Below are 21634 nucleotides of genomic sequence, written 5' to 3' on the forward strand. Positions count from 1 at the left end.
ATTACGCACACATGTTTTAGCTGCATTGTTTTCATCAAGGCAATGTCGCGGAGGCATTGGCTCATAATAAGTGTCAGCAAAGAGAACGTTGCAGCCCCAGAGAAGAGCGTGCTTTTCTTTTTTTTATATTTAGGTAATAGTCTGAATATTGAGTGCGTATTCTGCTACTCTGCCAATGAGGCTACATTTTTAAGTCGTTTAAACCCTGCAATGTAATGACTGCACGTTCTGCTGTGTAGATGACTGTCACTTTGATCTTAGACCGGTTCCAGAGACAGTTCCAGCAGAGCTATCCTATGCTCAAAATGATAAGACTTGCTTTTCCTAGGTCTTAAATTCCGTGCGCAATCAGCAGGTGTTAACGGCCGCCGCCTCTTGATAAATCACGTCCACTACCAATTTCCATAAATCCCTCCCTTTATTTTGCGCCTCAGCCTTGGCACACCCACAAATGCATCTGCGATTAGACCACACAGCAAAAAACGGCCGTCTTAGTAGAGCAGAAAACAAGGTTTTAGCACCCGCAATGCGATTTGCGGTGGCGCAAACCTATAGTAGATGCGGGCCTAAAGCAGTTACTATAGGACTATAGGACTGAGTTATTATAGAAATACTGTAAGCGCACTTATTATTGGAAATGACTGAATGATATTAGAAACGGCAGTAGAGTGCGATTTGTAAAGAAAACAGAGGGGGAAAGGAGGAATGGAATTGACAAATACAAGTGCAAACCGCTATCATACAAGTATTATTGTTTCCCTTAAGAATTCTATGAGAGAGAGAGGGAGAGAGAGAGAGAGAGAGAGAGAGGGGGGGGGGGGGGGGGGGGGGGGAGAGAGAGAGAGAGAGAGAGAGAGAGAGAGAGAGAGAGATTAGTAGGAGTAGGAGAATGCCGTGGGAATGTGCCTACCGCCACCGTGTTGTCACAAAATTAGCGCTGAATTTTGGAATAAAGTGCGGGGGACAGAGGGGACAGATACGGGAACTGCGTGGGACGTGTCCCCCGCGTACCCCGTGTCCGCTACGCCCTTGTTTGGTATATATACATAGAGAGAGAGAGCGAGAGAGAGAGAGAGAGAGAGAGGGAGAGAGAGAGAGGGGGAGAGGGGGAGAGAGAGAAAGAGTGCCGAATAGCTATAATAGTGTGGTTGAAACAGTTTGCTTGAAAAAAGTGATTTAAATATGTTTAATTAAAGATGACATTTTTCATGAAAAGAAATGGTGATCTTTGTATTCGAGGACAAAGCATCTTCAAAGAGGTGTAGATTTCATATTATACAACATAAGAGTAATTGTCTGTGTTTGCAAACGTGTGCTCGCACTTTTTCTTCATTCATTCGTGTGTGTGTGTGTGTGTGTGTGTGGTCAGGTTTTTGAGCAGCTATTTGAAAGAGGCAACAGTAAGGATAAGTGTCATGGAAGTGTGACACTTTATAGCCAATAAATAAAACTTAAATAAAGTGATATAAGTATATTATTACATTATCGGCTCCAGTTATTACATTTTCATGATTTTTGTTTAACCCAGCTAATAATGTAATAACCAGCCAATAATGTATTAACTTATGACATTATGCAAAAAGTTATTACATTATTGGTTCAGAAAATGTATTACATTATTGGCCAGTTATTACATTATCGACTTTAAGAACGGAAAAATTATTATGTTTTTGGCAGTTATTACATTAAGTTATTACATTAATGGTATTACATTATTGGCTGCTACTGACTGTCCTTTCCATTGAAAAGTGAGCATATACGGTCTATATAAGGTCTACGGTCTCAGCTGTGGAACTACAGCAGTAAAGTAACTGTAACAATGCTGCCATCTAGTGGCTCTAGTGACAGAGTGACATATCATCGTGAATATATCATGCTGAAGAAGACAGTTGATGATGATGATCATGATGAATAAAACCACAATATGTACAGTGTTGGGTCAGGTTTACAAGCTTATAGTTACTGCACACTGAATAAAGATTAACTACAGCAAAGCTTACAGAAATATAGTTTTGTTAACTAAAAAAAAGTAATAAACTACTACAACACTATCCACATTTCAATTGAGTTGAATTACTAACAAGCTATGCTACAAAATACAGATCAACCACTAGTCAATAATAAGTATTGAGTTGAATCTGTCACATCAGTTCCACACATGCCCACAATGACGATCCACATAGTTCCACCCATATATCGCTTTATGAAATATGTCATGTTGTCCATCTGCTCCCTCACAGCTACAGAAAACACATTTCATTTCGTTTCATTTAGTCACTTCATTGTTCGCTGCTGTTTCAGTGAATTCACTCTTCATTTAAAGGCAGTAATGTATCTTTCCATTGAACAGGTGCAGTGGGTCACTCTGCCTTAAAGAGCTGCTAACACTAAAACACTTTCATTAGTCTGGTTTCAGTGGAGAGTTTCAGTGTCCTCAGGTTCTAAATGCTGTTTCAGAGGCTTTTCCACCCTGACTACATTAAACCTTGGGGGGGAAACAGTGAATGTGTATACGTTTTGGCATGAAAATGGTCAAATTGAAAGATTGAATATCGGCACAAAGCATCTTCTATTGGTGATACCAGCTTTAAAAACCCAAATTGAACTCTTGTATGTTATTGGTAACACCATGTTGCCCCAACTAATCAATAATCATTGTACTCAACAAATCCTGCATCCAATAGTAAATGCATTAGTTCCAAACAAGATCATTCTCTCTGTAAAAGCCAAAGCCAACAGTTTCAGCTAAACAGCGTCTCATATAATACACAGCTTTATCCTCTACTGTTCCCACACTGCTGACAGAAACATACTGCTCCAACATGGAGGACACCTGGATATTCAACACACACACACACACACACACTGGCTGCAGTGAAAGTTCATTCACCTTGGGTTCTAACATACAGTCCATGCACCTTGCTGCATAAGAAATCAAAGTTGTACTCATAGTGACTTTGACAGAAGCTAAACCTTCATCCAGACATGAGGCAGTTTGCATCCTGATTGAGTCCAAATCTAACAAAGAATTTGGAAGTGAACAGTTGAGCTTTGCTCCTCTGCCTGCTTGTACAGCTTATCCAGTACGACGACTCAACCCCCCCACCCCACCCCACACACACACAGCTGCTTGAATCTTGCAGACTAACATACAAGTTGCTTTGGACACTATCTTTCTACCTCCAACACTAAAAGGTGAGTCATCTTAGAACACAAGCAAGAATCCCAATCCAGAAAGCCAAGTTGTTCAGTGCAGTTTGTTCTTACCTGCAGTCAGATGAGCAGCAGAGCAGCAACTGGTTGCTCAACAGGACCAGGATGGTCACCATCTCTTCATTTCTGTCATCTGTGAAGAAACAAACTATCTCAGCTCAACTTCACTTGATGTTGTTTATTCATTCATTTGGGGGGTAGTAAGATGTTGAACAGTTTATGTAAGTTTAAAACGGCACACAAACCCAATAACAGGCCAAATGCAGTAAATCAAGAGTTTCAACAAGAGAAGTGGTACTTCAACTATCCTGAAAATCTTCAGTAATTGTGTTGACATTATAGTTGGATGATGCTTTGAATGAATGAGTGTTGAACTGCTGTTACACCATCAGAAACATACAGTAGTCAAACTGAAGACCAAATTCTGCAAGAATCCACTTTCATTCATTCTGTTTTGAAATAATGAGATGGAGCTCTTTCTTACAGTTACTGTTGTAATTGAGAGCATGATTTCACAAAATGAAAGGTTTATACATTTGATGTTACTTGGCTTTAATGTTTGTTTAACTACAACAAACAAGGAACAATTTCTTTTAAAGGGCTTTCATTATCTTACTGTCCTCATCACTGAAAACAACCACTCAGATCATATTTCCTTCCTCAATGCTCCACTAGGAAGCAAAGAACAGTCATCAATGACAGTGAACATATGAACTGAACCATTATTCACTGTCCACTTCACCGTCAGAAGGAAATATCACAACTCATCATGGTGGTTAGCGAGACCAAACACTTTAGAAACACATTTCTCCAGTCAGAAACTATAGAAATGATCCCTGAAAGTAAAGTCTTAACTGAACAGTGGATGAAACCTGGAAGTCATTCATGGGAAAGTCCTTCTCACTCAGGGTTTCTGAAGTCTTAAACATGCATTTTAAGTGGACAAACTGATGAGTATCTATTTGATTTAACAGTAAGTGATTCCTATTTGGACCTTGTTGTGTGTTTCATGCAGATCACATGTTGATCACATCAATTCCAGTCATTAATGTTCATCTCTCTCAACAGTATATTTCTACAGCAGTGATGGGCAGCTGAGAGTCTGCAGGTTTTCATTCCAACCGGAGATAGAGAGAGATAGAAAGATACCTTTATTGTCACTGTACCAGTACAATGAAATGTCATTTGGAGCAAGCCTATAGATGCCTAATTAAGGATAAAAACTATAAGAAAATATAAACACTATAGAGTATAAGATACAAAAGTATAAAATAAATAAGAACGAATAATAATATTGTATATACACAGAATAAAAGAGTGAAAATGTCCGGTACTGGGAGCAAGTGGAGCCAGTATGCATCATACTTGATGAGATATTGCATAGAACAGATTATAAAATAATTCCATATTGCACTTGAAGATGGGTAGGATGACTAGTACAGTCACACAGTACAGTCAAACAGTCACAGTGGTTAGATATAATACAGTCAGTGCCAGTAGAAACGGTTGCACATAGGTCACCATTTGTAAGTGTTCAAGTGAACCAAACACTATAGCAGCTGATTCACTGATTAGTTTCCTCTCTGATTGAACTTCTGCTCATCAGTGAAATATGTAATCAGCATGGAAACCCACATGCAATGGTCCAAATAGGAATCACTATGACTGTTTTATTTGATGGATTATTTTCAATCATAATTGAATTGATATTATGAGTAAAGCACTGTATGTTGTTTATAGTTTATATTTGTATCAAATCCCTCAGATTGCTGGTGTTTAATGAAGAGCAGAAACCCCGAGTGAGAAGGACTTTCCCATGAATGACTTCCAGGTTTCATCCACTGTTCAGTTAAGACTTTAATTTCAGGGATCATTTCTATAGTTTCTGACTGGAGAAATGTGTTTCTAAAGTGTTTGGTCTCACTGACCACCATGATTTCCTTCTGACAGGGAAGTGGACAGTGAAAAATGATTCAGTTTATATGTTCACTGTGATGATTGTTCTTTGCTTTCTAGTGGAGCATTGAGGAAGGAAATATGATCTGAGTGTTTTCTTAACATTCCAGATGCAATCAGTAATAGAACAAACACAGGCGAGTTGGAATGTTAAGTTTCACTTTTGTTTTCACACCAAGAGACTGATGGATTGAGTTCAGTGCTGCTGGTCTGCTGGTCTGTGCTTCTCCACATGACAGACATGACTTGATGCGCACATCAGGTGCATTAGAGATTGATTTAGATCAATTTCTATACACTGACACACTTTGTGCCTCTGTATGGGAAACACTGCATCTCATGGTCAAAGACTCACAAAGAGTTTCATCTCACAAAGCGACAGATGACTGACTGCCTGACCTGAATTTGCCATGTGACGCCCTAAGCTGCGCTGTGGGAAAAAAAAATCAGTAAAACTTAAAAGCTCAGTGCACTTTACCTAAACCCACATTTTCATAAAGTTCATCTTTCACCTATGATTTTTAAGACTGGTTGCCTTTATACATGGGGGGTAGGCTCATCTTACCCACAGGCTCAACCATCATTCCCCACATACAGATAACCATAATTCTCCCCTTAACTCAAAACAACCCACTAACTAACTAACACACACACACACACACACACACACACACACACACACACATACACACACACACTCCTACCTTACTGACGTCCCTTAACATCACAGAGAAGCCTCAGCTTGCTGAACTTGACCTTCATCTTCTCCCAGACTCTGAAGGACAGGTTGCACAGATGTTTGGCCATCGACCAGCGCTCCTGAGACCAGCTGCGGATCCGGCAGTGAGCACTGGGCTCTGGCCCCCCCAGCTCTCCTTTCTCTTCTCCTTTATCCATCTCAGATGACCCAGCTGTCTGTCTCCCAGCACAGGAGTCAGCTAGTTCCTTCAGAGTAAAGTTCACTCCTGGATTTCTTTTACAAATTGGACAGATTTTGTTTTTAGCTTGTTCCCAGAATTCCTTCAGGCAGCTGGAACAGAAACTGTGGCCTCAGCTCAGAGCCACAGGATCTCTGAAAGTCCCTGAACACACATGGCAACTTTCAACAAGAGCATTTTTCCCAGCCATTTGCTCTGGCATCCAAATTATTTTTCAGTAGCAAGACTCACCAAATCACATTCACTTCAACTTGCTGCTTAAAATCCTCCAAATGTGTTTTTCAGTAGAGATCACACACCCTGTAATGGCGCCTCCGCTCCGTTCAATGTCAAAATCTATTTTCAGTTTCACCTCTCTCTGTCATGAGTCAACTATTAATGGTGGGAAATGCTGCAGTCCGATTTTGTGACCAGCAGATGGTGCTGTTTCTTTGGTAACTTACAGAGTTTAACATTTTACTCTATGTTCTATCAATTTATTTTATGTGTATTATCAATTTCACTGGTAAGGCAAAAACAGAAAAATAAAATATACAAATATAACTTCATTTTTTGAGAATGCCAGCAATCGCTGCCCCACAGAAATACCTATAGGCCTAACACAAGACTGTCATAAATGTCTTGGAATATTTTAACAGGAGAAAGTCATCATATTTGTGTTTTTTACATCTCATGTGTTTGAAATACACTCAATGCATTCTCCAAAGACAGTGACAATGACCATGAACTTTATTTGTGCATGTAAAAATGATAAACCACAGAAAGAGAAAAAAAAAAGCCAGGTTGTGTAGATGAGATTAAAATAAAACCTCCAAAACGCTTAATAAAAGATCTCTCCTCAAAAGAAACAAGTCGCAGTCAATACAATCAATACCTTCCTGACACTGTTCAAAGAAAATAATAAATAGCCTACATAAAAAACGTTTTTAGTAAAGAGATAAATACATAATACAAAAGATAAATAAAATATTTTAAGACAAAATGAACAGAAAAGCAACAGGACGGAGCAGTGGCTTGTCCAGCCGCTCCGGACGAAACCTGGAGCACAGGGAGCAACATGTAAGAAGAGATATTAGGAGGAGGATCGGACTGTCAACAATATATACCAGTCCTTTATAATAATAATAATAATAATAATAATAATAAGCTATATTCATATTGATCTAAAAATAGAGTTGACAAAGTGCTTCATGTGGAATAAAAATAAATAAAACCTATGACCACATGAAATAAAACGTATGGAAATTAATAAAAAAAAATTGGGAATAATAATAAAAAAGAAAATAGGCTACATGACAGAATATTATGAGATATCATGACATAAAGTCTATATTTAAAGAGATGCAGTTAACCTGAGTTTCTCATGCAGGTCGTTGTACAGTCTAGTTATTGAACCCCTTTAATAATTTTTTTTTCAACAGTATGACAGTCAAGTGTGAATGTAAGAAAGAGTGAGTGCTTGTGTGCGTGTGTGTGTGTGTGTGTGTGTGTGTGTGTGTGTGTGTGTGTGTGTGTGTGCGTGTGTGTCTTTTTTTCCTTGTTGCAATGTGAATGGCTGGAGAGGCGCTGGGTGTCTTCCTGCCTGGAATCATGAACATTTCAAACGGACGAAACAAGAAGCGTGCGAAAGGCGTTTTATCATGATTTGTTTTTGCCGTCGTTGTGTTGAACGACTAGTTCACCCAAAAATGAAAATTCAGTCATTATCCACTCACCCTCATGCCAGTTGAACCACAGGTGAACTTGTTAGTCCATAAAACTTGATTTTGTGCCTCTGTGTAGGAAATACATGAAATACCGCGTCTCACAGTCAAAGACGCCCTCTAGAGGCCATCTGAAGAAGCGCATTTTCATCTGACTGACTTGTATTTGCCTCGTGATGCTCTGCGCCGTGGGAAAAACAGAAAAAGTTTAGTTACATTTTTTTTAACCCCTAAAATAATTTCTTATTGGATAATCTGCACTGTTACGCATCCCATAACCAGAAACACAACACCAACATAAAGTATACCGTAAGGGAAGGACATTTTCTAGTCCCATAAGTCCGAGTTCACTCACTTTCAATCAATACTGGATCGTAGCCTATATGTATTTTGCTTTAGTGTTGGGTTAACTCCAACTGAAGATTCTATTCCAAATTATTTTCTACATCATTAAGTAACCACTCTATAGAAACTATGGTTTCTATTTGTGTCAAATCCCTCAGATTGCTGGTGTTTAATGAAGAGCAGAAACCCCGAGTGAGAAGGACTTTCCCATGAATGACTTCTAGGTTTCATGCACTGTTCAGTTAAGACTTTAATTTCAGGGATCATTTCTATAGTTTCTAACTGGAAAAATGTGTTTCTAACGTGTTTGGTCTTATTAACCACCATGAGGAATTATGGTGTTTCCTTCTGACGGGGAAATGTACAGTGAATAATGATTCAGTTCACTGTCATTGATGACTGTTCTTTGCTTCCTAGTGGAGCATTGAGGAAGGGAATATGCTCTGAGTGGTTATTCACAATGATGTACAAAAAAAAAACTCAAAAGTTTTTAACAAGAGAAATCTTTATTGCATGTGTTTCTTGCAGTCAAACAAACAAAATTAAACAAAATTGTGCAACATCCAGTATATAAATTATTCAAGTTGTGAAAAGAGCCACCTAATGTGATCAATATAAAGTGTTAACTAGTGCAGCAAGATTTGAACTCTCCTCCAGCTTGTCAGCACTTGAGTTGACATTATAGTTGATGAAGCTCTGAATGGATCAGTGTTGAACTGCCTGCTCTGCATCATCAAACAGTCAAACAGCAGACTGTCAGTTGATCCAGTTCAGTCATCAGTATCTTTATATGAAATTATTTATATTGTCGGTATAGAGTTTCTTTGCCTGCTCCTGACTAGACTCTTTGACTCTTTGAGTCAATGTTAGAAGTTAGTTTCTGTGTACTTTACTCTCAGCAGCTCCAAACACATTTTCATGATTGGTGATTTTCATGATTAGTCATAAGTGATAAGTAATTACTTCTGCATTAGCTTAATTTCCCAAACAGGGATGGCATTTAACCAGTCTGATCACAGTGTTCCCTCGATGCTTCACCAGAAAGCAAATGACAGTCATTAAAGATGTTGAATTAATGAACTAAATCATTTTCCACACCCTTCCAGTCTTCAGTTTGACTACTGTATGTTTCTGATGGAGTAACAGCAGCTCAACACTCATTCATTCAAAGCATCAACCAATTATAATGTCAACACAATTACTGAAGATCTTCAGGATAGTTGAAGTACCACTTCTCTTATTGTACCACTTCTGTTCTTGAAGCTCTTGATTTATCAACACTTCAGGAGTTTGTACAGTATTCCAGTTATTGGATTTATGTGCTGCTTTAAATTTAGTGAAACAGTTAAACATTTTGTTACACAGAAAGTTAGGACCAAACTTTGTTACTGCTGATTGTATCTGGGGTTTATTTTCCACATCACTTTAAGCACCCACTCAGACCATATTTCCTTCCTCAATGCTCCACTAGGAAGCAAAGCACAGTCATCAATGACAGTGAACATATGAACTGAATCATTATTCACTGTCCACTTCACTGTCAGAAGGAAACATCACGACTCATCATGGTGGTCAGTGAGACCAAACACTTTAGAAACACATTTCTCCAGTCAGAAACTATAGAAATGATCCCTGAAAGTAAAGTCTTAACTGAACAGTGGATGAAACCTGGAAGTCATTCATGGGAACGTTGACCTCAGTGATGGTTACTGATGGTTACTCCAGAATGTTTCAGAATGTAATCTGATGTGGAAAAGTTTGAGAGACTAACTTGAAACACTAAAATATTTGGTGCTATAACTTGACTGATCTTGATACAACTGAATCTTTATTTGTTAAATAAAAAGTGAATGAACTTCTCCCTCTATCTCTCTTCTGCCTTACTTCTTAGCTACACTTGTACATTCAGCACACATTTTCATACTTTATCACTTTCTCAAACCGTCATTCGTTTGCCTCTCCTTTGGAGTGATCTTCTTCCCTGAGTGAAAAGTAAAGGTAATACACCAGTCATAACCTCAACCAGTGGTTTCTGACACAGCGGCCACAGCTCCATGATGAATAGAAAATAGAAAAAGTCTTGACATTTGTTCACAAAGTCACTGTTGGAGACATACAGACTGTAGTCCAGAAAAGGGTAAAAATCTAGTAAATTCTGTTCAGTCTGTGCAGTAATAGGTAGGAACTTCTGTATCCTTAAATGTCCTTAGTAATGTTGAACTTGTGTAATATCTGAATGTAATGTCTTTTTAGATAAGACACCTAAAATGTACGTATCTGAGTCAATGTGTACAGAGGCAAAAGAAAGCAGGTACAGCAGAGAAAGTGCTTCAACATCACTGACAGGCTGTGTTGATGAATTGCAATTGATGAATCAAGGTAATATACTGTTATACTGCTGTGTGGTTGATTTGCTTTTATTTTGTCTGCACAGTCTGTTTGTTTTTCCCTTCTGTGACTCTGACCTTTATGTGGGCAAATAAATAAACTGTGAACTGCAATAGATCGAAGAATCTCAGGTTTCAGTATTTTGCTTCATACACACACTGCTGCTGCTCTAGCGTGAGAATCAGCAGATAAACACGTCTTATCCTCATCTGGGATCAGCATGAAGTTGTTCTTAACCAACTGAAGGGGAAACATGAGGTGAGATAAAGGTAACATTATCAGACTTCCTGTCTTAAAGTCAAAACAGCCAAGTAAAGCACCCTGAGTGTAGAGGGAAATGTGTATCTGCATGTTGTTTTAGAGAAAACCAGGCTTAAATCCAGACTGACACTGCCAGTCCAAGCAGTACTCTCTCCATACTGTATCAGCTGAAGGTCATGGCACGGTCCACTGGGCCTGGTGGATCTGACATCATCGGGGAATATGAAAACATTCCTGAAGACTCAGCCATTGATATGACTTTGAGGACCAGCAAGGACCAAAAACATAGTAAGCAATTTTTTTTCCCCATAGATTAAGAAAATAAATATATTTGCCTTTTCCGAAAAGGAAATTAATGAAATTTCATCTGATAGTGTTTCAGTCATATGGGAGAGGATTAGGACCACATGTGAGAAATGTATTGAGTTCTAACTTTAAACTCAGAATTGTGACTTTTTTTCTCAGAATTGTGACTTTTTTTCTCAGAATTGTGACTTTATTACTATTACTATTAATTTATTGTCAAAATTCTGAGTCTAAACTCAGAACTCAATTTTTTTTTATGGCCCTAATCCTCATCGGTACAGTCAAGATGTGAAACATGATGTTGAAAAAAGGTTAGTGGTTATGGTTTTTCCTATAGTTAACTTGTCATATTTGTGTGTGTGCTGGCCTTACAGGGAAGGTCCACTACAGAATGCTTGCTGGGAGCTTTGGGCTGCTATTTATCCTACAAGCTTCGCTCAACATCTCTCTAAGACTTCTCCAAAGTAAGTAAACACTTTTCTCACCATTTCATTCAAATGAATACCAGTTGTGGCACTTTGCTTCCAAACCATTTAGTCATTTTAAATCCATACTGGAGCTGTCTCACTTCTATACACAATTTTAGCTTGGATATCTGCAGCTGAGGATCCCCATCAATGTGGATCTTTATTCAAACGCTACATTGAATACAGTGAAGAGTAAATGTTCTCAGTGATGCCTCAGAAATGTGCTCCCATCCCCTTAAAAACAATCTTATACAGTGGATATCAGTCTACAGACCCTTTCAAATTTTCTAGCATTTATTGCCTTGAAATCTATAATGAAAACACATTAAATCAAGGTATCCACTGTGTATTACTCCACTGTGTTTGAGCTTTCTTTTATTGATAGTAATCACACTTACAAGAACATAAATTAATCACACACTGCTCAGTCCTGTTATCAGAATTATAGTTATAGTTCTGATTACATAAGTGCCATAACTACTGACATACCGGTAGCTACTGATTTCAAATTTAAAGCTGCAGACAGCTCAGTTTGTCATGTGACCACTTTCTCTCTCTCCCTTCCCAGCCAGCACCGACACCCAGCTGGACCGAAACTGGACTGAACAGACTGGAGACAACAACCTGACTGAAGAGAGAGACCAGTTGCTGACCAGTTACAACCAGCTGATTAAAGAGAGACACCAGTTGCAGCTCAGTTACAACAACCTGACTGAAGAGAGAGACCAGTTGCTGACCAGTTACAAACAGTTACTAACCATTTGCAACAAATTGACTGAGGATGAAGATTGCCAGGATAAGATGTTTTGCTCTGGTAACGCTTATATATTCCTTCCTTCCTTCCTTCCTTCTTTAATCCTTCTTTCCTTCTTTCCTTCCTCCCTACCTTCCTTCCTTTCTTTCTATATAAACTCACATAGGTTTCGATTTTGACGTGAACACTGTTCCTTAGGCTTCATAGTTTGACACATCCCTTTCCATTCCTTTCAGTTCCCTCCTAATCAATCCCCTGTTTTTTTCCACCTGCCACTGTATCTCATGTGATGTTGACCAGAGAAAGCCAGCTGTCCAGAGGGCTGGCTGAAGTTTGACTGTAATTGCTACTACGTCTCCACCGGGGAGAAAACCTGGGACGAGAGCAGACGGGACTGTCTCAGCAGGGGAGCTGACTTGGTCATCATACAGGGCTACCGGGAAAACGTGAGTGTGTGTGTGTGTGTGAGTATGTGTAAGCAAAACAGATGAAGATGTGAAACCTGTGACGTCTAATATTCATATTGTGTCAATTACAGGTCAGAAATAGATAAAATCACAGATTATCTTAAAATTCACACTGATAATGCAATTTTAACCTGATAACAGCAATACTCCCACTATAGCAATTATCATGTGAACGCCTTAGTCTGATTATCTTGGCCAGAGTAAGGTCATAATCAATTTAAGAATAACCTAGTTGAATACCTGATACTGATGATTACCTAGATTTCAGAGACATCTATTTATGTCTCTGTGTTTATTTATTTCTTAAGTACTCCTATGTGGTACATTAATGTTCTTCACGGTACAACTTGAGTTGTTTATGGAACAATAAGCAAAACTAGATCACCGTGTTCATTTAGGTAAAATGTAGATAAGCCCAACATAACAGGCAGAATGGAACAAGGACAGAGCTGATGGAGCATCTTAACATGCTGCAACAAGTTCAGATACGCAAACTGCATGCTGTATAGGTCAGGCGTAACTGTTGGAAAGATTTGAACTTCAATACCCAGAAATCCTAAGATGACGTCAGTAAACTGCACACAGCTCACTCGTGTTAACCTGACCGGTCTGTGATGCTTTATACCAAAGATACCAAAGACACAAGAGAGGAAAAGATCTAACGTTGGTGAGTCCAGCTTTCTCTGGACAGAGCTGCTCACAGCTGTTTAGGAGACACTTTGAATTTCACTCTTCAGTTTGGATTCATCACTTCCTGTGTGGAGAAGTGTACATACCTGAAAACAGAATTTCATTTAAGCAAATAGGGCAAAGTTACAGAGTCTCGGTTAATGGGGATGAGCTGCTCTGCTGTGTTGCCTATAGTGCATTTTTAATCTGATTATTCACACTAAATAGAGTTCTGTTTGCATGTACACAAACTCAAAGAGATCTTTGTAACCGTCTTTGGCAGGAGTTTCTGAACGGACTGAACAAGGATGTGTGGCTTGGTCTGACTGACAGAGAGGAGGAGGGAAACTGGACATGGGTGGATGGGACACCACTGAGAAGGCCCAAGAGGTATGGAAGATGAATTTCAAACATTAGTTGGTGTTCAGCTCACACTGGGACACAAAGAGGTCTACCGCACTGAATGAAAGGCAGAACTAGTCAATGAGCTTTGGCATAGCAATCTCATCATTTTCCACAACTGTTCCTCTCTATACCACATATCAGATTTTCAGTCCAGCATAGCTTTGTTTAACAAAATCCTCTAGCATTGGAGGTCACAGTCATGAAATTGTTGCTGAAATCATGTAGGATGAGCTTAAAAATGACATGCTATGAAATAAACCAACATGAATGGGGAAATCATTTTAGAGCATTTACTTTATGTGCTCTAACCCTTTGTAGCTTCTGGACTGTTAATCAGCCTGATGATGGAGGGATCGGTGTTCCTAGAGAAGAAGACTGTGGCCATCTTCGTTATGGGGTGGAACATTTCATTGGATGGAATGATGTGGACTGTAATCAACTCAAACCTTGGGTCTGTGAAAAAAAGATTAACCCTTCCCTTCCCAAGATTAACCCTTCTAACCCTTCCATAAAGATTGGCATCGATGGCTGAGCTAAAATGTGTTGGAGCCCAAACGTTTCTGTGTTTTCACATAAAATATATTCCCAACTCTTTTCTCCATGTCATTGTCTTCTCACTTGTTTGATTCTCTATAAAGAGAGAACAAAGACGCTTTTAGCATTTCTGTATTTCATTAAGTGTTTCCAAAATGAATGGCAACTATGTAATGCTTAATAAAATCTCATGGCAAAGTAAAAGTGAACTGGATTTATTTGTATATTTGAAGCAAATGTATTATGTGTCTGTTGATGAAGTTTGAGTTTCTGTAGGCGCTCTTTGGAGAAGCTTTCATGAACTGGCTGTAAGTTGAATCACTATTAAGTTATAGCAATATTTCTTAATATGAAAATATCATGGATTACTACTTTCATCATTAGAAGAGGTTTAGAGGTTATAAACCTTTCTTTCTCATGATTTCACAGTAACCAAGCAGTTATTACAAAGATTATTGATATAATATATTTGGACATTTGGAGATTCATATTTGTGCCATTCCTTAAATCAGCTCCCAGCTCCCTGCTGGTTCCTCATGTCACACTGAGAGTCACGGTCCTCCATCAGCTCTCCTTTTCTTCCAGGTCGGTCTGTTTGTTTGTCAGTGGATCAAACCAACAGTACAGAGAGCTGAGGACCTCTGCTGGTGTAAGGTGAGGGTGGTGTTCATTCACATGAGTATAACACAGTGCTTTACTTCACACATAGCTTTAATACATATCCTGTTTACACCTACTGTAACAAGAAGAAAATTATTTTTTTAATGAATCATTGATAACAACCTGAAATAAAAACCATATGGTCCAAAATGTGTCTGCACAACTAAGCTTTGTTTTTTTTTTTTAACTTCTTCTCACTTCCCCTTCGTGTCCTTATTCCCAAAATGTTGTTGCGCAGCTTTGTGGCAGAGGACGCGGCTGACAGTCTAGGCACAGCAAAACTGCTAGTCTGTGAGCGCACCAGCGGGCGTTTTTAGTCGTATTTGTTTTTTATGTCAGTAGAGTTATTACCGGGAGACTGGATTTGCTCTTGCTAAGCCTGAGAAATGGAGCCACACATAATTCTTCTCATCCTTTTTCTTATAGGTAAATAATTTCAGTGTGTTTTATCCTGATTGATTGCAATGAGCGCTTTCACTTTCACTTTGCTGTGGGGTAAAGACAGGCTTTTGATACATAGATAAGATAAGATAAGATAAGATACTTTATTATGAAAGTAAGGTGAAAATGGGTTGAAGGGGGTGTTAAGTCCAAATGGCTGTTTCCATACTGTCAAATAGCCAGAAGCACCCTCATCTAGTCACATGATGTGTGGCACAGAGAGACTGCAGACTTCGACAAGTGGGTCGGTTTGGGTTTCATACATACAGTATATAACTGTGCTACAATAGTGGCATTGCTTTAAGGACTATTGGTAACACTTATAAACAACAAATTACGGATGAATTAATGATGAGTTCATGTGGAGTTAATCATCAATTCATTATTATCAATGATTTATCAATTACAGTATATCTTAATAATTTGTAACAAATTAGTACATCATTAGTAATGACATTAGTTAAATCTTTGTACTTGATTTATAAGTCAAGAATACCTTTGCTAATACATCATTTGTTAAACATTACCTAATGTAGTGTACATGCAACTTCCTAGCGAGCATGTGAAGTCATTATTGTTCTTAATTAATGATGAACAATTCATTTGTTGATCATTATCTAAATGCTCGACAAAGTATTTACACAGGTTTTATTATAAAATATTTGTTAGAATATTTATTAACAATCTATTAAACAGTTGTAGACGTTTTGCAGCCCCAATGTAAAGTGGCAGCAAATAACATTCATTAAACATTTGCTAATGTTTAGTAAGACATTTGTTGCCATGACTGTGCAAAGGAAAGACAAACAAAATCACAATGACAGTAAATTATATTTTATTGTTCACTTCCTGCAAGAAAATCACATGACTGCTCTCAACCCGACTGGATTTGACAAACAGACCAGTGTAAAACCAAAGTCCTAAAGAAAATACTTACAGCTGTACATTGTGTAGCTGTATATTGTGGCCACAAAAACAAAAGTTGCCTAATTATTGTATGCATGAAAATTGCAACAATGATCTGAACAGTTACGCACACACTAAAAAAGCTGGGTTATTTTATCTACCCAAACACTGGTTTGAGTCTGTCTGGACATTTTTTGGGTTATTTCCACAGAGCTGGGTAGTTTCTGTGTCGCCTAACCACTGGTTTAGTTCTGCAAAAAGTTTTGGTTTGTCAGCAAGCGGTCTGTTGGGCTCCTCTTCTGCAAGGAAGCAGTCCCTCTCATCCTCCTGTGCACTTCAGGGGCAAATAAAGTTAAAAGGTTTGTATCCACTTTTGGACCTTTCTAAGTCAATACAGCTGTGACAAAGTGGCTACGACCGCTTCATTTGTCACTGTTTCACAGTATTTCATTATTCATAACGTAATCCCATCAATACATCTCTACATATCTGTTAATTATATCATGTATGGAGTCGACTGGTAATTTCACAGTGTAATGCCAACGTACATAACTATCCCGGGTCTGTTTCATTTAAGGGTCACATAAAAAAAAACAATCGTTTTGAAGCAAGCAGGGGGTGTGTTACAGCGAACAAAAGTGGTCTAACCCTGCTTTATTACAATATATCATGCTGGTATAGTGGTATAGATTAAAGTCGAGCTAATAGACGAATCACTGCATGTAAGCTAACTAACCAGCACAATGCCAACAACCTGAGCTGTTTCTAATCACATTTTATGTCTTTTTTGGAAGATCTTGGAGAAATGACATAGCTGGATAGCTAGATATAGATGCTATCAACTCAATAATAATAATAATAATAATAATAATAATAAAACTTTATTTATATAGCACTTTTCTTAACAAAGTGGCAAAGTGCTTAACAAAAAGAATTAAAAAACAACAATTAAAAACAAAAGCAAAACAGATATCATAAAACAGAGGGGACTAAAATGAAGTTACCCAAAAATATAGACTGTGAAAAGAGGGATAATAAAACACAGCAACATATCAAACATGCATAAGCTTTCCAATAAAAGAATGTTTTAAGAAGAGATTTAAAAGACACTAAAGATGTTGCCTGTCTGATCTCGATAGGCAGACTGTTCCACAGTTTGGGGGCTCTAACAGCAAAGGCCCGGTCAGCTTTGGTCAGTAGCCGAGACCTAGGAATAACCAGCAGAGCCCTATCCACTGATCTAAGTGAACACCCAGGCACGTAAGGGGTTAATAAGTTCTTGATGTAATTTGATAAGTGATAAGTGATAAGTATAATTTTAAAATCAGTGCGGAATGTAACAGGCAGCCAGTGTAAGTTGGCAAGTACTGGAGTAATATGTTCATATCTCTTAGTGCCAGTTAAAATCCGGGCAGCAGCATTCTGTACCAGTTGGAGTCGGTGAAGGGAGCTCTGACTGATGCCGGCATAAAGTGCATTGCAGTAGTCGAGGCGGGAGAAAATAAATGCATCCTAAATGCATCATAAATGCATAAATGCACCTTTTGTAAATCAGTAGGAGACAGGAATGATCTGACTTTGGAGATTTTTTTGAGTTGCTCACCTGAGCATCAAAACAGAGATCTGCATCAAAAATAACTCCAAGATTTCTAGCAGATTGCTTAATGTTTTTGGTCAGGTAATCAAGCTTACTGTGAAGCAGGCTGGTAGAATTAGTGGGACCAACGATTATGACCTCAGACTTATCGTTGTTGAATTTTAAAAAGTTTTGGGACAGCCAACATTTGACATCACTGAGGCAGGCAAACAGATTATCAAGGCTGCTGGGGTTGTTGGTTTGAAGAGGGAAATATAACTGCGTGTCATCTGCGTAACAGTGGTGGGAGATACTATGGTTCTGAATGATCTGGCTGAGAGGAAGCATGTATATTGAAAACAGCAGTGGGCCAAGGATAGAGCCTTGAGGAACACCACAATTAAAATGGGCAACAGAGGAACAGGCATTTGCTATGACAACAGAGAAGGTTCTATTGGAGAGGTATGAACGTAGTAGATGTAGAGCAGTTCCCTTAAGACCAGCCCAGGTTTCTAGATGGTGCAGGAGAATGGACTAATGATCGTATCGAAGGCAGTGCTCAAATCTAAAAGCACCAGGACTGTGCAGTCACCTTTATCAGCTGTTAAAAGTAGATCATTAGAAACCTTCATGAGGGCTGTCTCTGTGCTATGGTGAGCTCTAAAACCTGACTGAAAACTATTAAAAATATCATTCATATTCATAAAAGATATTAATTGAGTTGAAATTACTTTCTCAAGCACCGTAGATAAAAATGATAATTTAGAAATTGGTCTGTAATTATTGAGTAATAGGGGATCCAAATTAGGCTTTTTCAGTAACGGTTGAATGATTGCATGTTTAAAACAAATGGGAAAATTACCATAAGTTAAAGAACTGTTAATAATTAAAAGAATAAAATGACCAACAGAGGGGAATACCTCTTTAAAAAACGTAGTTGGGATTATATCTACACCACAGGCAGACGATTTCATTTGAGGAATTATTTTATCTAGTGCTGAGATGTTAAGTTTGAAACTGGGAAAGTGAAGCAAGACTATTGTTGATGGTGGATAGATTTCATGGATCAGGTGAAATTTGAGACCGAATGTTCTCTATCTTCCCAATGAAATGAGCAGCGAATTTCTCTGTCCAGTCATTTTCAGGTACAAGATCTGTACTGGATGGACCATTGAGAACAGAATTGATTACACTGAATAAGACTTTGGGGTTATGATTGTTTTTCAATATTAAGTCAGAAAAATATGCTGATCTTGCAGTTATGTTGAGGCATATGTTTTATGTTGAATAGCTAGCTGAATATCAGTACTGCTTCACACTCCATCACGTTTGGAATGAAACGCAGTGCAGCTGCCATATTGAGCTGGCATTGCAGAGCAAAGAACAGTGTCCTGTACAGTCATTTCAAGGTGCAGAGCCTGAAATTAGGGAAGGGGGGCACTCGCATTTTGAGTGTTAATTGAAACTGAGAAAGCAGACTGCTAACTCATTGGTTTTTAACTGTATCTTTACTTATCTCTATCTTTAGGCTGAGGTGTCAAAACCGTTATGTTATGGACTTTTTATGGGCTTGCTATAATGTTACTGTTGATATTTTTAGGCAATTGATTATTGCTATTGATGATTAGGATTATTTTTCTAAACCCTTTCCAACATTGTGTTTAAAAATGTGGTTATTATTGCATGTTTGTATGGGAAGGAAGGTAAGTATGGTAAGGAAACATGAAAATAATAACCTATTTATGAAATAGAATGAACCCAGCATTCTAGTTAATATGAAACAACAGTTGGATTGAACACTCAACCCATCTTGCTGTGTTAACCCAGCGTGTGTTCTGTCCAATAGTTACCCAGCCGTGTGGTTGGAAACTACCCAAACTGGGTTGCTTTCAATTCAGCAGTTTGTGCAAATGGTAACAATACTGTGTCACTTTGGTTTTACACTGGTCTGTTTGGTCAAATCCAATCGGTTTGAGATGTGACTTCCTTGCAGGAAGTGAACAATAAAGTGTACTTTTGTTTGTCTTTCCTTTGTCACAGTCATGGCAACAAATGTCTTACTAAACAGTAGCAAATGTTTAATGAAACATTAACAAATGTTTAATGAATATATAGTAATATAATAATAATAATAATAATAATAATATTCTAACTATTCTAAATATTTTATAATAAATAAGTAAATTCTGTGTAAATACTTTGCCGAGCATTTATCATCTTTTAATGATCAACAAATTAATTGTTCGTCATTAATTATGAACAGTAAGGACTTCACATGCTCCCTAGGAAGTTACATGTACACGACATTAGGTAATGTTTTACAAATTATATATTAGCAAAGGTATTCTTGACTTGTAAATCAAGTACAAAGATTTAACTAATGTCATTACTAATGATGCACTAATTTGTTATAAATTAAGATATAATTGATAAATCAATGATAATAATGAATTGATGATTAACTCCACATGAACTCATTAATTCATCAGTAATTCATTGTTCATTAAGGGCTTATAAACATTCATTATTTTAAAGTTTTACCGGACTGTTTAATGTGTTTTTATAGCAGTGTGGGTTCCAAAATGTTCCATGCAAAAACGCTAAATGCTACATTTCTTGAAGGTCTTACAATGTCACCTGGCTTGGTGTGCTGATTTACTTTACTTTCCTCATTCCAGGAACTGTGGCTACAGAATCACAAGTACAAAAGCGAGATGGAGAAACTGTCACCCTACACCTGAACAAAACTGAACAGAATTCCGACACATACGTGTGGACCTATGGGCTCCAAAGCCCCATTGATGCAATCACCATTGTCAGTAAGGGAGACATCACTGTGGTCAATGGGACCAGATTTAAAAACAGGCTACAAACACATGTAGAAACTGGATCAATCACCATCTACAACCTCACCACCAATGACACTGGACGTTTTATGGTTCAGTTTGTAACAGAAACAGGACTGCGGCAGCAAAAATTCAACCTTACGGTCTGTGGTGAGTTACATATCTTTTGTCTTTTAGCCAATCACTTGAAAAACTAAGAGTGTTCCCATATTTTGTGAGATGTGAGATGTGTGCTAATGTAAAGATTATTAAAAATTCTTGGGAGCATTTTAATGTTACATAAAAAAGAGCATTGGCCTCTGTGTGACAGTGTCATCTTGACCATGCAGCTGTTCCTCGAGTCAGAGCAGTCATGCTACTGTCCATTAAAACTGCACTAGGCAAAATTGTTATGTTAAAATATACTCATCATATCAGCCTTAATCACAAAGTGGGGCTGCAACACAGAAAAGCGTCCCATCCCCACTAATTGAAATTGAGATTGAGAGTGAAATCCAAATGTGTCTCCTAAGCACTCTGTCCATAGAAAGCTGCACTCACAATGACACTGTGTTCTAGTGTTTAAACAAATTACACTGATTGGCCTGATGGAGGCGCTCTAATTAAAGGCCAAAACTTCAAATGTTGAAAGACCCTAACTACTACACCACCTGTCTGATTTTGATGAAACCTAGAGGGATGACGCATCTTGTTGCTGATTGGCCCAAGGGGTGCCTGCGTCATTCATGGGGGACGACATGTTTCCTGGTGCCTTTTGTGTAGCTTTACATTTAGCCATCAGGGTCTCATCCAGAGTGAT

General features: G+C 38.2%; 1 protein-coding gene, 3 non-coding genes and 1 pseudogene across 4 annotated transcripts; 3 read left to right on the plus strand and 2 right to left on the minus strand.

Moving 5' to 3' along the window:
* Nucleotides 1-3849: 3849 nt before the first annotated feature.
* Nucleotides 3850-4065, minus strand: LOC139639320 (small nucleolar RNA U3). The gene has a single exon (XR_011694860.1). It is a non-coding gene; the product is annotated as a small nucleolar RNA U3 (small nucleolar RNA).
* Nucleotides 4066-5064: 999 nt separating this feature from the next.
* On the plus strand, nt 5065-5264 carry LOC139639323 (small nucleolar RNA U3; annotated as a pseudogene).
* A 3135-nt stretch (nt 5265-8399) lies between these two features.
* On the plus strand, nt 8400-8607 carry LOC139639322 (small nucleolar RNA U3). Its single transcript, XR_011694862.1, has one exon. It is a non-coding gene; the product is annotated as a small nucleolar RNA U3 (small nucleolar RNA).
* A 980-nt stretch (nt 8608-9587) lies between these two features.
* LOC139639321 (small nucleolar RNA U3) lies at nt 9588-9803 on the minus strand. The gene has a single exon (XR_011694861.1). It is a non-coding gene; the product is annotated as a small nucleolar RNA U3 (small nucleolar RNA).
* Nucleotides 9804-10890: 1087 nt separating this feature from the next.
* On the plus strand, nt 10891-14595 carry LOC139639319 (asialoglycoprotein receptor 1-like). The gene is made up of 6 exons (XM_071513405.1): nt 10891-11092; nt 11485-11574; nt 12146-12391; nt 12632-12777; nt 13751-13857; nt 14191-14595. Exons 1-6 carry the CDS (start codon nt 10981-10983, stop codon nt 14402-14404), a joined length of 915 nt encoding a protein of 304 aa, XP_071369506.1. The 5' UTR covers nt 10891-10980; the 3' UTR covers nt 14405-14595.
* The last annotated feature ends 7039 nt before the right edge of the window (nt 14596-21634 follow it).

This window comes from Centroberyx affinis, unplaced genomic scaffold, assembly GCF_046629955.1.
Source record: "Centroberyx affinis isolate AG114_WGS23_722 - 3 ecotype Tasmania unplaced genomic scaffold, CSIRO-AGI_Caff_v1 ptg007123l_1, whole genome shotgun sequence".
In the NCBI taxonomy this organism is placed as follows: domain Eukaryota; kingdom Metazoa; phylum Chordata; class Actinopteri; order Beryciformes; family Berycidae; genus Centroberyx; species Centroberyx affinis.